The following is a 15,490-nucleotide window of genomic DNA, read 5'->3' as shown; positions in this document are numbered from 1 at the left end:
TAAGCGTCTTCTTGGACCTGAAGCGTGAACAAGCCATGCACTTGGCTTCATCGTGGTCCGGCGACAGACACTTGTTGCACACCGGGTGGACGTCGATGTGGGAATACTTCGAGATGCAGACGGGACATCTCTTAAATGGACTGCGGTCCATGACGAATGTTCGATAGGGTCTGAAGCGTTGACTAGGCCTTCCGCGTCGAAAGCACGCGGGTGTATGGAATCCGGCTAGGGACCGAGCTGGAAGAACTAAGACAGAACGCAAGACTATACCGACGTATTAGACTAAAGACCTTTTGGTCTTAAGAAAGTTATTTATCGATTCCGACAAGAGGGAATTCAAAGACATCCGAACCCAATGGCGGAAGAAAACAATCTGAGGATGGAGTCGATGCCCATGCACACTGTAGTCCAGGGGAGGAGCCACCTATCTCGTGATACTTCGAAGACTCTTCCAGGAAAACAATGTGCAATCATCCGGACCCAACACTAGGCGGCGATCTATGCACAGATATGAATTCAGCAGCCCACATGCCTCGAACCACCCTATCCTCGTCCTTGGTCAGTAAGTCTGGGCGGCAGGGCAGTCTTCGGTGAGGAACCTCGACAGCTGGAGGAGATCCGGGTACCACCTCCGGCGCTATCAGGATCATCCTGGTGTTGGTCCTGTAGAATTTCTGTATCACCGCCGGGATCAGAGGCAGTGGAGGAAAAGCAAATCTAAAAACGGACTCGGGCGTCCCTCAACAAAGAAACACACAAGTTGAGTATTTTACCCAAGAACAAGCATGCCGTTATTCCGGCGGGAAAGGTAAAGTTACCAGATTTAGAAAATAATCTCTAAAAGCGTACTTCAACTGGGGAGGAAAAGCATACAGCAATGTCTGAGACCAGCTGATCAAAAGTACATTCCCCCTTGATCTCTGCTTGGGGAATATGGACGCGAAGACGAGGCATTTTGCGTTTGCCGAGTCTGCGAACAGATCTATGTCTGGTTCTCCCCTTTGCTGAAACACCTCCTGAGCGACGTCTTCATTGAGCACCCAGTCATGCACTTCTACGAAGTCTCAACTTAGGCCGTCCGCCTGAACATTCAGGATTCCTGGAAGGTGAACTGCCAAGATGGAGAGACCTCTCACCAGAAGCCAGCGCCCAATGGTTTGAGCTTCCAGAGACAGAACTTCTAACCTGGTGCCTCCTTGTTAGTTCAGATAGAACATTGTTGTTGTGTTATCGGTCTGAACTTGAATGTGGTTGGTGTGTAGAGACGGGTACAGGAACTTGAGCGCCGGATAGACAGCCCGGAGCTCCGAGAAGTTGATATGGTAGCTTCTTTCTGTTTCGGACCAGAGACCTTATACCTGAAGCTGATCCATATGAGCATCCCAGCCGTGCATTGAGGCATCTGTGACCACTGTCTTCGATGAAGGTGACTGATGAAGCGGGACTCGTTTCATCCAGCATCTGATGGAAACTCTGGCACTTTGGTGGAGAGAGACATGATCTTCCCAGTGGCCTGACCAGTGAGACCCTTGGTCCTCGAGTGCCTGCTGCAGATGCCTCATGGGAATGCGTGCATTGGGCACAATGTAGATGCACAAGGCCATCGATCCCAGTAGCGACGTCACTTGTCTGGCTGTAGGGCTTTGGGTGTCCAGCAGGGTGTGGCACTTCAGAAGCATTGATGATAACCTCTCCTTCGAAGGTCACACGCTTGCCTCTACAGAGACCAGGGAGGCACCCAGATAGTGTATTCTTTGGGTGGGATTGAGTACCGACTTCTTGTAGTTGACCTGCAACCCCAAAGAATGCACAAGGTGGAGACAGTAAGGGAGATGGCTCTGAAGCAGAACAGGTGTGGAGCTTTTTAGGAGCCAGTCGTCTAGGTAAGGCTAGGCGAAGAACTTCCGTCTGCGGAGGAAGGCAGCCACCACCGCCATGCACTTGGAGAATGTCTGTGGGGCGGATTTGAGGCCGAACAGAAGCACTCAATACTGGTAGTGGTGCGGGCTATCTGAAACCTGAGACATTTTTGATGCTTTACTGAGACAGGTATATGAAAGTAAGCGTCCTGCAGGTCGATTGCACACATCCAGTCTACCTGGTGAAGGTGTGGAAAGATCTGGTACAGGGCTAGCATTCAAAATGTTTATTTTCAGATAAACCTGTTCAGAAGGCGTAGGTCGAGGATAGGTCTGTACTCTTTGGCTACTCCTCGCTTTTGGACTAGAAAGTAGCAGGAGTATACTCCCTGATTTCTTCGCATGGGAGAGACCTCCCCTATGGTCTTTTTTGCGAGAAGGATAGAAACTTCGTCTTTCAACAGCTGACTTTGAATTTGAGGAAGGCGCTTGAATCGCGGGGGCACTTGTGGAGGAGGAGACTTGAACCTCAGCAAGTAACCATGCTGCACAATACTCAGCACCCATTTGTCCCTTGTTATTGTTTTCCACTCTTCCAGGTGTCATGCTACACTCCCTCCCACAGGAGTGGCGAACGGTTGCGGAGGAAGCAACGACTCAAAGTTTGTGAGGCTGCTTGGAGGTGGACTGTTGCTTGGTGTTATTGCCTTTACCTCTCCCAGCGGTACAAAAGGGGGTGGTGATGGACGGAGCATCTGAACCAATCAAACACTCACACCCAGTCAACACATCTGGGTTTAATCCATCACCGTTCTTTAGCCCACTCTGCCACCCCAGTTCAGACATGGCCATATGCAAATCAGTCTGACCCTGTGCCTCATGGGAACAGTCCAGCCCAACCTGCGAAGCCATGCCTTCCCTGGACCGGAAACAAGCTTCCAAAGACCGGTTTCTGGCATTTCAGCCGTCTTCAGCCCGGCTTGCTTGAATCCTGTGGCAAAGTGAGCAAGGGACTCACGTCTGAGCATACCCTGCCAACTTATGGCGAACAAAGCGGTACAAAAGGGGTTGGTGATGGATGGAGTATCTGAACCAATCAAACACTCACACCCAGTCAACAGATCTGGGTTTAATCCATCACCGTTCTTTAGCCCACTCTGCCACCCCAGTTTAGACATGGCCATATGCAAATCAGTCTGACCCTGTGCCTCATGGGAACAGTCCAGCCCGAACTGCCAAGCCATGCCTTCCCTGGACCGGAAACAAGCTTCCGAGGACCGGTTTCTGGCATTTCAGCCGTCTTCAGCCCGGCTTGCTTGAATCCAGTGGCAAAGTGAGCAAGGGACTCACGTCTGAGCATACCCTGCCAACTTATGGCGAACTGGCATGGTCTGACAGAACCTGGAGCTTCTCCCAGATACAGAAGGAAGAAAGACATTCAGGGTGAGGCGGGCCAATCCATCATGATCACCTACCACTGAGGTGACAAAAATTGGACACCCTTGCCAAGCTAGAAGATGGTTTTTGAAGAGGGAGCCAGAGGTGCTCTGAAGCAGTGGAGAGTGAAGAGGATGGAAGTGGCTCGATCTGCTGCTGCTGCCTAATAGATCTACTCCTTCTTGGAAAAAAGCACTTTATTTGCTTTTGTGTTTGGAAAGGCTAAGATGTTCACTATGTCAGGACTGCACAACCCTAGAATAAACTCATAACTTCCACTACTGTTGGTGAAAGTACGTTGCAGGGGAGGCCAGACCCAAAACTTTTGCAGGAAGGAATCACTCCTCTCTGAATTGCTGTCCTGTCAAAGGATACATCTGTCAGCGTACCATGCACATCTTCTGAAAATCCAGTTGAACACATCGAAACAGGTTTATATAGCTTGAAATTCACACCCACTGACTTAGTAACAGTGTCCAAGAGTCAAAACCACACTTTAGCATCTGTTTGGATACATCCAAGCCATCATACACCCGGTCAGAGTGGCTACAGCCAGTTAGACTGTGACATAACTGGCAAATAGCCATTTGGATGAGCTGTGCAGATACCAATCTTTTAGACACAAAAAATGTTCAACTCAAGGTGTCAAGTTTCTGAGATTCAATCCCGGAAGCTGTAGGGAAGGCATCTGGATTCTATTTGGAAAACAACCTCAGAACCATCAGACTCTCTAGTGACGGTTAAGAGAACCAAAACTGTAGGCAATCTGTAGCAGGTCTATGGCATATGGAGATGACAGTGGACAGCTGGGCATGAAAATAAACTCACTGATGCGCCCATAGTTGAGGAGAGGCTCATAAATAGGGAATTAAGGGTTCAATTGTACATATGTCAGATTGCAATATTTACATCAGAATGTTGGGCTTTGCTTCCACAAGAAGCAAAATCAGCTCCAAGGTCTCTGCTTCTTTCCAAGAGACTGTTGCTAAAGATGGTAACACCTCCAACGAAGGGGCAGAGGGGTAGGAAACATCCTCTTCTAGTGAAGTACCTAGGCCACTGGCATTCTGTAAGTAGCACTATATTGTAAGGTGACAGGAAATTATCATATTTTAAATCGAATGATACTGTTCGCTAACAATATCTTGGCTAGTGATGACCCCATGGGAGGCAATGTTTGGGGCTCCCAAACAAATGGGAGATATTGCCCTAGCTTTTGATTTTGGAGACATCGATGTCACCTGTGGAGGCACAGTATAGGGGTCATTGAGGTCTGAGCAGCCGGTGTATCAAAGCCTGGAGGAACGATTCCTCCCTTGAGGAATAGCCTAGACGGTTAAGGAGCCATCCTGAAAGAATCCAGCATCATGAGCCAGTGGACTAACATGAGTCGGCTAAAGGAAAGGGCAATTGTAGTCTCATCTTTTTAGGTGCCGAGGCAAGGGTTAAGAGAGTGTGCCCAAACATTGAAGGAAGGTCCTACTTTGGAGAGTGGCATTGGGACCTCCGAATACCCAAGGAACACGTCTGCTTCCTTGAGGAAAAGAGGACTTCTCCTTCCTATGAAACTGGTTTTGTGGGAAAAACTCCTAGGAAGATGTCCCTGGAAGAATACTCATCTTTGGGAGAGGGATTATACTTGGAATTCTCTTTGCTGGCCTTAGCTATAAATAGGTTGGCCTACCACTCTCTGATGGCCTTCAAGTGCATGGAGGTGCACCAGGTAGAGTCCTGACCCCAGAGACCATATACTGTCATTGTGGGTCCTAAAATGGTCATCATCGTGGGGCCATCTGCAGGGCAAGAAGCTCTAAGTCCTTTTCATGAGACATTTGACTAAATTGCTGTCAAATAGCTAAGGAATTTGATGGTAAGACACTGTGAAAGTGCTCCAGACGGCATCCATGAGGCATAGAACAACATGGCCAAATGCTGGTGCCCTGGTTTGTACTAAATATACCTCAGAGAGGTCACATAACAAGGTGGAGGTGCGGCTGGCTGCGCTGGGGAGTCATTACTGGGGAAAATGTTTCCAGGATAAGACTGAAGTCTAGAAAAAGTGCTCATATGGCGAAGGAAACTGTTGGAAGATGTATCCATTATAAGGGTTCTGCCTTGGAAGCATGCAATAAGCTGACTGGTATACCTAAACCTGCATTAGCCAGATCTTGTAGAAATATATTGGGCCTATATAGCATATTGTGAACTTCTGTATTACTGTTGAGAGCTACTTTCAGAATGAATAATTCATAGATGGTATGTTTTCTATTTGCATGTCTATGCATGTAAGACGCATCATTCCACTGAAAGCACATTTAAACACAGAAAACAGAACCACACCTAAATAACGGTATAGATGAGTTTGTTTACATACCATGCATCTGCTCTAGAAACATCATCAAACAGCAAGAGACAAAGCAATGCAGCAGCTTCTGTGAGAATGGTACTTTCATTCTGCATAAGCAATGACACTGAAAAAGAAAAGGCACATCCAAACATTGTAAACATCAACTACTAATGAGCAGCATTTTATATTTAAACAAACTGGATAAAATATGTATATGTATGTATATATATATATATATATATATATATATATATATATATATATATATATATATATATACATATACTACAACATAGATTGCCAATGTGTTAATCCATATGAAAAGAAGCAACCTGTAAGCCTAAACAAACACTGATGTAGGAGGCAGAAAGTTAAGCCATTAGTGTAAGCAGTTGCTATAGGCTGAAACAGCAAGTATGGAAGCTTAAGTGTAAGAGGAGGGAGCTATTACCCACATTATAAATAGTCAACTGAGAGGGAAGCAAGCTGTCAAGCCATCCGCTACAGGGGGACATAAACTTCTTAGTAGGAAGCAAGGAGATGGGACAGTCATAGCAGCAGGGGTTGGATAAGAGAGGAGTTGTTGCACCATGGCTGTCAGTTCCCTGGGCTTCGGTTCTCAGTCCTAGCCCAAACTCCAAACTTTTTGTGAAAAGTCTTGGTATCAAATGGACACCAGTCTAAAACTCAATGCACAAGTGTTTTTTGGAGGTCTCATATTGATCGAGGAATCTCTGCGAGCTCATACACCCATCCTCCCATTGCTGTCCTTTTATGTCAGGAAAAACACTGTGTCCATTTACTACCAACTCTTGTCTTGATTATTGTAAGTCTCTGTACACTATTATCTCAAAGACGCAACTTAACAGACAAAAGTTGATTGAAAATCAGCCCGCAGGATTGCTTGTACTGACCTCATGCTGTTCCTCATCTAAAGCTAAAGCTTTCTTACACAAGTCACATTGATTGCTTCCTTACGAAAGGATTATTTTTTAAATACTTGTGCATTGTCCATAAATGTTGATATTAAAGTCCTTTGCTCATCTAATACTGATAGGTTAGCTGTTCCACGTAACTATAAATCTCTTTCTGGAGGCAAGTCATATTCTTACCTTGTATCAAGCCAATGGTCCAGAGACTTTGCTCTACATCTGAGGTCAATTTCCTCCTGTACAGGTTTAAAAAAAGTCTAAAGGCTTTCATTTTCTGTCTCTGAATCTAGGTTTTTCAGTCAATCTTTGCTTTAGCACCAAGCAACCTTTGGGTGGATGCAGTGCTTTACAAATGTACACTAACATAGCATGAAGGTTTTATCTAACATTCTCAACCACAATATGCAACAATACATTGTCACCTGAAGGAGCCTGATTTTAGTCTACAAAATCCAGATAAAATAGAAAATTGTGCAAACATGTTTGGGCTACCTTAACAGGATGTATCTTATACTGCATCAAGGTGGGTAAAAAGGTGTCTGATGTGTGTAAAGTTTTGTTTCCATAATAGTACAGTGAAGAAAGGTATTTGGTTACAGGTCCTAAATGGATATGGCTAAGACACTGGGAATATGGATTTACTGCTTCTGAGAGGGAAAATCATAGCAATCTAAAAGAAAGTTTACAATGGAACAGTCATATTATCTCTCCCTCCGATTCCGGTTTGGTGACCAAGTAATTTATGTTGTACCGTATATTACTGAATTTGTCTTGTGACTTCACTTTCTTTTTCTATTGCTTTCCTCAGGAAAAGAAGATTTAAAATTACTTGAAGTTGGATAAGATGGTGGGTTGTTTCAAAGTAGAGCAAATATCACATGTTTATGTATTTGGGTACTTTCTCTTCAGCCGGAGATACACTGATGTTTTGATGAAGGGACAGAGTTGGGAAAAACTCCACGGACTGTACTAGTTTTGGAGATAAAAAATGGTGTTCTAGAAGGGTGGTGGCACTGGCACTCTAATTTATGACTTGTATGTAATTTCTGATTTTCATATTTTTTACACAAATAAATTATACATGGATTTCAGAGTGGAAAGTAATATGGGGGTTTCCCATAGTTACTGGTGTTTTCAACTTGCAGACAATGTATACTGTTTCCTCAATTGGCTGGGTGCCCTATGAACTCTGCTGCTATATTATTCCATATCCACTACACTGTATTAGCTTTCCCTATATAGATATTAGATTGAGTGTGAATCACTTCAGTGCACGTGAGGGAATGAAGCAAACTCATTGCATGTTTGCTGCTTTCATTTTGATATTAGTATGCTTCTCATTGCATCGTTTGTTGGACACCTCAGGCTCTTGTTTAATTATGGTACACCTATTTGTTGGGGGATTAGGACGGGGCACAGCTATGTCTGTCATAGATATCCAAGAAATAACCAGGCTCATCTAAAGGCATTCTTCTGACAGGGTTCTAACTTCTACGGGTCTTGGATTTGTGTCATCTTAATGAATTACCGGGTCAGTTTGCTGTGAGGGCATTGTATCAATACCATTTTGCACTATGGAAGATACTTCCCATATTAGGATTTTCATTTTGAAATGTACAGTTGAACTCCGGAGCGAATATGAGGTTCTGGATGTGACAGCCATATAAGCAGGACCCTTCATAAATTGGTTGAACTCAAATGTATTTATTTATTTATTATAAGTTTTGTATAACGCTAGCTGGACCCCAGGGTATCAGAGCACTTCAGATCAGGTACAATAATGCGCCTTAACAGCGAAGGCAGAAACCACATCTGGTAAACTTAAGAGCATTGCATATATCATAACCATACAGTTCTTGTGGTCAACAGGAGGGTTGCGGCTGTGGGGTATGAAGCAGAGGAGTTCCTTTGCTAATTGCGAGAGGGGATTCCATCAAGTCGGAGGTGGTGTGGAAGAATCCCGGTAATTAAAATTCGGAGACGACTGATCTTCCGACCACAACTGGGATGTGGTGCGTTGTCGAGTTTTTTCCGGCGTGTTCTTCCCGTTAAGTTCAGGTGCGCTCAAGGAAGAGGGCTTTAAGTAGTGTCTTGAATTTCGGAAAATAGGAGGTCGTTCTAATGTGGGGGGAGAGGGGGGATGGAGTTCCAGATCTTGGGTGCATTTACTTGTGGTTTTGCGTTTCCGAGATTTAAATGGAATGAGAAGGAGCGTGTTGGAGCTTCTGAGATTCCTGGACTGGCCGGCCCTTTTGAGTTTTGCAGCCAGGTATTCTGGTTTGCCTGCGTGAAGGGCTTTGTTTGTAAGACATGCTGTTCGGAAGTTGGCTCGTTGTTCAATTGGGAGCCATTTCAGCTCCTTGAGAGCGGGAGAAATGTGATCAAATTTCTTGGTTCCTGTGACCATTCTAGCTGCGGCATTGAGGGTGGTTTTCAAGGGGCCTAGGTGAGATTTGGCTGATCCAGTCAGGGCTGCGATTCCATAGTCAACTCTCGAGAGCACCAGTGCTTGAGTGGCCTGTTGAAGGTCTTTCGGAGGAAGGAAGGGTTTTATTTTGTAAAGAAGTTTCAGATTGAGAAACGCGCTTTTGACGGAACTCAAAATGTGTTTTTTCATGTCTAGTTTGGGGTCTAGGGTGATACCTAGGAACTTTACCGAGTCCGTTGGCGTGAGGGTGCCATTGAGGGCATCGACGGCTTTGAGCCATTCTTCGATTCGGGGGTTTTCTTCCCTGTTGGAGATGAGTAGAACTTCAGTTTTCTCTTGATTAAGCTTAAGGTGGTTCTGTGAGAGCCATTGTTGAACCTCTTTGAGCGTGCCATTTAGTTTGTGCATGTCGTCCATGGAGGTGGTTTCCAGATATAGCTGTGTGCCATCCGCGTAGAGGTAGAAGGGGATGTTGGAATTCCTGAGTAGTGTGGTGAATGGTTCCATGTAGATATTGAAGAGTTGGGGAGAGAGTACTGACCCTTGTGGGACTCCTCTGATAACGGGTAGTGGGTCGGATGCAAAGTTTTTAATTGTTATTCTTTGCGAGCGGTTGTGTTGTGTTGCTTCTATGTTCTTCCCTAGACCTGTACGCTTGTTCTCAGGTATACTCAATCCATATTTTGAATTCCTGTGCTATTAATATTATTAGATCCCATGCCTGCAAGTGTGAGGGCCCACAAGATCTCATCCACAAACTGATTAGTCAACGTTGTGTGTAAGATAGATAAATGATTTAACAAACAAGGTATATGCATCAAATAGGCATCCTCCGATAGTACACAGGAAGAATTGCTATGTGGTGTCTCAACATCCGATGCTACACCTTTAGATATTCGCCTAGAAGACAGTACACATCAACATTAGCAGCTCACCCATGCAAGCAGATGAGCTGTTTACACACATTATGTTAGCAGAGCCAAAGGTATAAGAGCTGGTTTAATGAATGAAGTTGTGCAGTCTGAGGTAGTGTTTTATGCTTAATGGGGTGAACAAAACTTTGATATGAAGTCAGGTAAAGATGAAAGATTAGGGAAGGGTTTCATTTTTTTATTTTAGTGTTCATCTTCAGCAAATTCCTGCTTTATGTTTTTAATTTTTTTTTTATTAGCATTTCAACAAATACTTTGCACTGTGACATCAACAAACAGCAGGCACGGGGAGGAGATAAGGAAGGGGGGAGAAGGTTTTACACATAAATTATGTTGAAGGGAGAGGCAGCATGCTGTATAACATATTGAACATAAGCATTTCCGATACTACTCACAATTTCCGCACTTGACAAAGCAGTTTTAACACAGGGGCCCACGCACCAAGACATCACCAATTTTGCGTAAGAACATATTATCATATACTAATGATTCAAGAGTTGGTAGTATTACACCGCTGGCGTTGAAGGGGAGGTGGGAGCTCGTGTACGCCTGAATGATAGGAATTGATCCCAAATGTCTTTTGGGCGGGACTGTGAAAGCATCATCTCTCGGAAGTGGGTAGCTCATCCCGACAATGAGTAATATCACGCAGCGATGCCGACGCGGAGGGACCTGCCCTGCTCCCCAACAAACTCCTACTTTAATACGAATGTTTTGTACTTTGGGTTTGACTCTTTAGGATAGGGCTTCCATTGGTTTGACTCATGTTTTCCCAATTGTCCCCCTTAGAGTTGAGATTTATTTTAGGTGCTCTATACTGCAATGACAAAGAAGCAGTTAATAAAAAGGTCTTCTTGGTATCACCTTCTGTTTCGCTGTAAGGTTACAATTGTTTGATTCCAAATGTACCTTCGGTGATTAGGAACATCAGGATTTCACTGAGTTTAGAATCAGTTCAGTATATTGTGAGGGTCTCTTTTAAAATGGTGCTCAGCCAAGCTATTTGCTCATATTTGGAGTGCCACTCCGACTGTCAATGATTACCAATACCATTCGCAGATTAGACTTTGAATGCCTGGTGATGACACAGCATTAGCTGAGGCTTCCAACAATTGTGTTTTACTAGACTGCTCTGGGCTGCTTCCACTACAAAGTGTGGGATTATTTGACTAATGCAGTTTCACTGTTCTTTGATGAGTGGATACTGCATTGTCCTTGCTCTCTCTCTTTAAAAACAAGGATGTGAGCAGGTCATAAGTCAGTAATCTACAAGTGGGATTCACTCTTACACTTTTGAGTAGCTTTTCTACTTTTAGCTATTCACAAAATCTGTGTGTAACATTACTTACAAGTGTAAGAGTAAAATACATGTGTAAATTACTTAAAAGTGTGAATTATTTTGTGGATAGCCCCCACATGCCTTTAAATTTGAAGGATATGTAAGTTACACTTTTGGAGTAAATGTATAGTCAAATTTTGAAATTAACCCAATTTCAGGGAAAAAATAGGTTTGCCTAAGTTTATTACTATAGTTAAGACCTAACACTTGAAGACGTTGGTTGACTGATATCCCTAAGAAAACATTTTCAGGAGAGAATGTTACCAGGTGCATCCAATTATTGGAAGCAATTAGACGATCAACACATGGGAAATATCCTAAACTACAAAGTATTAATAACAAATCACCTGAACTACGAAGTCAGAACAACGATAAATCCTGATTAACGAAGTCTGGAACAACGAAGACCTGAACAACGACTTTTCCCGGACTGCAATGCAAAACTGTGCAAAAGCATGTTTTGTTCAGGCTTACAATATGTCCTAAAAGATTCAGAAGGCAAAGTTTTGGAATGATTTTGAGTGAAGTAGCTGTCAAGTGCAACGTTCATTAATATATCTGTGGAGTCCACTTACGGCACCCAATTTGCATTTTTGTCACCAAAAAGCCTACACATGGCCAAAATAATTTTCCCTCAGACTGGAGGGTGGTTGCTTGAATCACACACATGTGATTAGGAAATGCTTCATGTAGGACAGTTAACATTTCCTGACCACTTGTGGGATAAGTAGGGTTGGGAGAAGGTTTAGGCAAATGTCCCATAACAAATTAACAATATGGCAATGCCCTTCACTGCAACTGTGGGAACATGGAGGTGAAGTCTGGGAATTTCTGGGTTTTATTTGAAGCAAATCTGTGGAAGTTGCCATTCATCAAAAATATCCTATATCACCATTCTCTGATTAGTGTGTCAGGTAATGGTGTTGTGATATCCCAGAGGGTGTTAGGAGGCACAGTGAACTTTGCTCCCGCTTTTTCAGTGTCAGATAGTGCCAAGCTTGAAAAGGGAAGGGTATTTCACCACTCCCCATTGAGGAAAAACATTACTGTAGATATTTTCAACAATATATTAACCACACCCCCCTGTATGTCTGGTTGAGGAAAATTAAGTCTGTACCCACAGTCCAAGATGAAAGCTACATTAGAGAATTTTGGTGTGATCTCACTTAGAATTCCTTATTTCTACCGCACCGCAACCCTCTTTGTAAAACATTCATCATAGTAGTTTCCTACAAACAAATTCTGTGTCATCCACCAACGGAGGGTGTTCTGTGCTGACTGTTCCACAATTACCTTGTCCCAGTCGATCAGAAGGGAATCTCCCTTCCCCATCGCCTAGGTTTGAGAACACATTTTTGGCTTTAAGGCATACATGTGAATAAATCTCTGGAAAGCATTTGGCAAAACCACTTGGAGTCAATTTGATTTCAGGTGGCAGAACATGGAAGTGATAATATTTACAACATTGAAAAAATTCTGGAGGACTGAATGCCTTGGGTTAAAACAAAATTATTCTTTATTTCACTCATCATCAGAAAGTTGTCTTGTTCTATTAGGTGAATTACATTTTTCAACACCTTCATATTGAATTTAGTAATAATAATAGCAAACAATTATTCAGTGGTTGAAGGTCAGGCACAGTGTTCTGCTTTTCTTTTGGATCAAGAAGTACACCTAATACCTCGTCTGGCCTCTCCAGTGCATTGCCCCTTGAATGCTGAAAGTTTTTCATAGAGGAACTTTTTTGGTTTCATGACAAACTATAAAACACCCATAAAAAGCAATTTGTGGCACTATATGTTTGGCATGTCCTGTTCAGGGGAGTTTACAGCTTGTAAACACTTCATTATGACATAATCCTTTCCTTGGACTGAGAGTGTGTGTGTGTGTGTGTGTGTGTGTGTGTGAGAGTCTGAGTGTGTGTGTTTGCGAGTGCCAAGAGTGGGTTTTTGGCTGCTTCTGGTATCCTTGGGTACATACTTCTGTCGTCCATGACATCTATTTGAGGATGGGAACACTACTTGGAAAAGATTACCTCTGTTGCAAAGTCCCTACACAGCCTCTGCAGTATTCGAGCACCAGTTGTTTCTATTTATTTTATTCATAGCGCTCACTCGGAGTAGGATTCTACCTGTCTGCAAATATGCTCTGATGCATTGTCGGAGGTATGCAAAGCCATATATATGCGATTACACTACATTGTGGTTCTAAAGTATCATCCTTCTGGTCAACCAAGACATGATCGCCATAAAGGATGAGGATATCACTCTGCTCTCCAGGCTGAAAGGCAAAAATGCATTACCACCAGAATCTAGATAGAGGAAAACAACTTGAATGACTCCTGGCTGCATCAAATGATTCAAGGGAGATGCTGTTGCAGGTGCTAAAGATAAGTCTGCCTTACTGCACCATTTCAAATGCATTTATTAGTGTCCTCTTGCCACTGCTGATGCATATAACATAACAGTTCAGGAGAGCAGTGGAGTTGGCAATTCATCACTGTGTAGCTGTTGCCGCTAATGCCTTTTGCCTACTTTCTCAAGTTTCTGGATCTACTAATCTGGAACTAGGCGACATTTATTGAGACTCAGAATACTGATCTCTTTTGAGCCAGGACGACATTATAGAGAGTAGTGTAGATTGGAACTTCATTCTGGCGGGCCCTGGAAAGCTGATTGAAATTTCAGCACGACCCATAGTGTTAATGATTAGTGGTGGCTGATGTTTTAAATATACTTGTTCCCAGGTAAAGCACACATTAGGGAATGAGCAAACATTATTATTGCAATGTAGAGAAATTAAAATCGCCATTGAGAAACGTAATTCCTTATCCTACTCTCTGTAGGATACCATGGTAATAATCCACTAGTTAAATGGAGATCTCAGAGTGATCTTCCAACAAGCATGCCAAGGAGCCAATGAGATTCTCCTATCACATTAACCAAGAGTATATTTCTGAAATGGATTATAAGGCCTGTCCTTTGTTGGAAGACCTGCCCATCGACTTTGCGGACTGTGCTTTTTGTAGACAAGAGTAACAGCTCAGGGTATTAATATTATTAATTTTTGGGGGTGAAAGACTTTAAAATTGTTTTAAACTCAGACTTTTGGATGTCCGGAAATTGTCAATATAAAATGTGTTTAATTTCTTGATCAATGCAAGTCCATTAGTTTCAGTGCTGGCTCAGAAGAAATGTTGAAAAGACTGAGCAGCACTTCGGCCTGCTATGAAGACATTTGGCTCAATGGCAAGTCTTTCATCATAAGAGTAAGCAAATCTTAGTCCTGCCTTGAGGCCAATGGCATCACAATGGCAGAAATGTATTTTTCAGGCCCCCTTAAGCAAGACTGTGGCCCTGATTTAGGATTCAGCAGATGAGTTACTCTGGAGAAACCAGTCTGCCGAAATCTAAATCAGGCCGTGTGTGTTCTGGTAGCCTATCACTGTTGGGGGTTGTTGATTTCCCAACATTAGAGCATAATGACTTTAATTTAGGCAACTCTAGAAAAACTTCACATAAAAAAGTGTCTCCAACTCATCAAGTTGGTCATTCTATGCAGACTCTGTGATCTCAACACTTAGGGCTTTAACTCAGGAGACAAACACCGGTTTCCCCTGTGCAGCGTCATATACCTAGCTGCTACTCAGTGTCAGGCACAAAGCATCACTGAAAGATATGAACTTGGTACACTGGGTAGGAATTCAATATGATCTGTGAAAGAGCCGTGTGTCAATGTCTAAAATCCTTCCACACTGTGTAGTGTAGTTCCTATATTCCCAGTAGGCTCTGCGCATTGGAATAACAAATGATAGTTTAGACGTAGGACTGAGGTCGACTAGGTCTCTATTGAATATGTTAGACTTAATTATGAATGCCAGCTAGCTCAGAGGTCAAAGGAAACTTTCTCGAGTGAACAGGAATGAGTTAACTTTCCTGAACTGACAAGAAGGGATTAGCTTCTGACAACTGCATAAACATGACAACTTTGCTCCCTCCAGAATAAGGAGTATATCTCCAGAGTCGTGTGAAAACAATAGATAGCTATTTCACTCAGTCAATTGTACATGCTTAGTTTCACCAGAGTGCAGGGAAATAGAGAGACGGGTGTTTTCAATAAAATTTGTTATTTATTGAGCAGTCTTTTTTCTCATGCAAGAGAAGTGAATTGCCACAATTGCAATACTTGTCATAAAGTAAAGTGCGTACAGTAAAAG

General features: G+C 43.2%; 1 protein-coding gene and 1 pseudogene across 1 annotated transcript in view; both read right to left on the bottom strand.

The window, feature by feature from the left end:
• RTTN (rotatin) overlaps nt 1-15,490 on the bottom strand; it is a 1,129,552-nt gene that overhangs the window by 707,299 nt on the left and 406,763 nt on the right. The window contains exon 23 of the mRNA XM_086965450.1: nt 5,671-5,767. Coding sequence (XP_086821576.1) covers nt 5,671-5,767 — 97 coding nt within the window. The remainder of the gene's footprint in view (nt 1-5,670; nt 5,768-15,490) is intronic.
• On the bottom strand, nt 8,509-9,283 carry LOC147723100 (uncharacterized; annotated as a pseudogene).

Source organism: Lissotriton vulgaris, chromosome 4_1, assembly GCF_964263255.1.
Source record: "Lissotriton vulgaris chromosome 4_1, aLisVul1.2, whole genome shotgun sequence".
Taxonomy (NCBI): domain Eukaryota; kingdom Metazoa; phylum Chordata; class Amphibia; order Caudata; family Salamandridae; genus Lissotriton; species Lissotriton vulgaris.
Note: the sequence above shows the minus strand (reverse complement) of the source record. Positions and strands in the feature narration are given on the sequence as shown.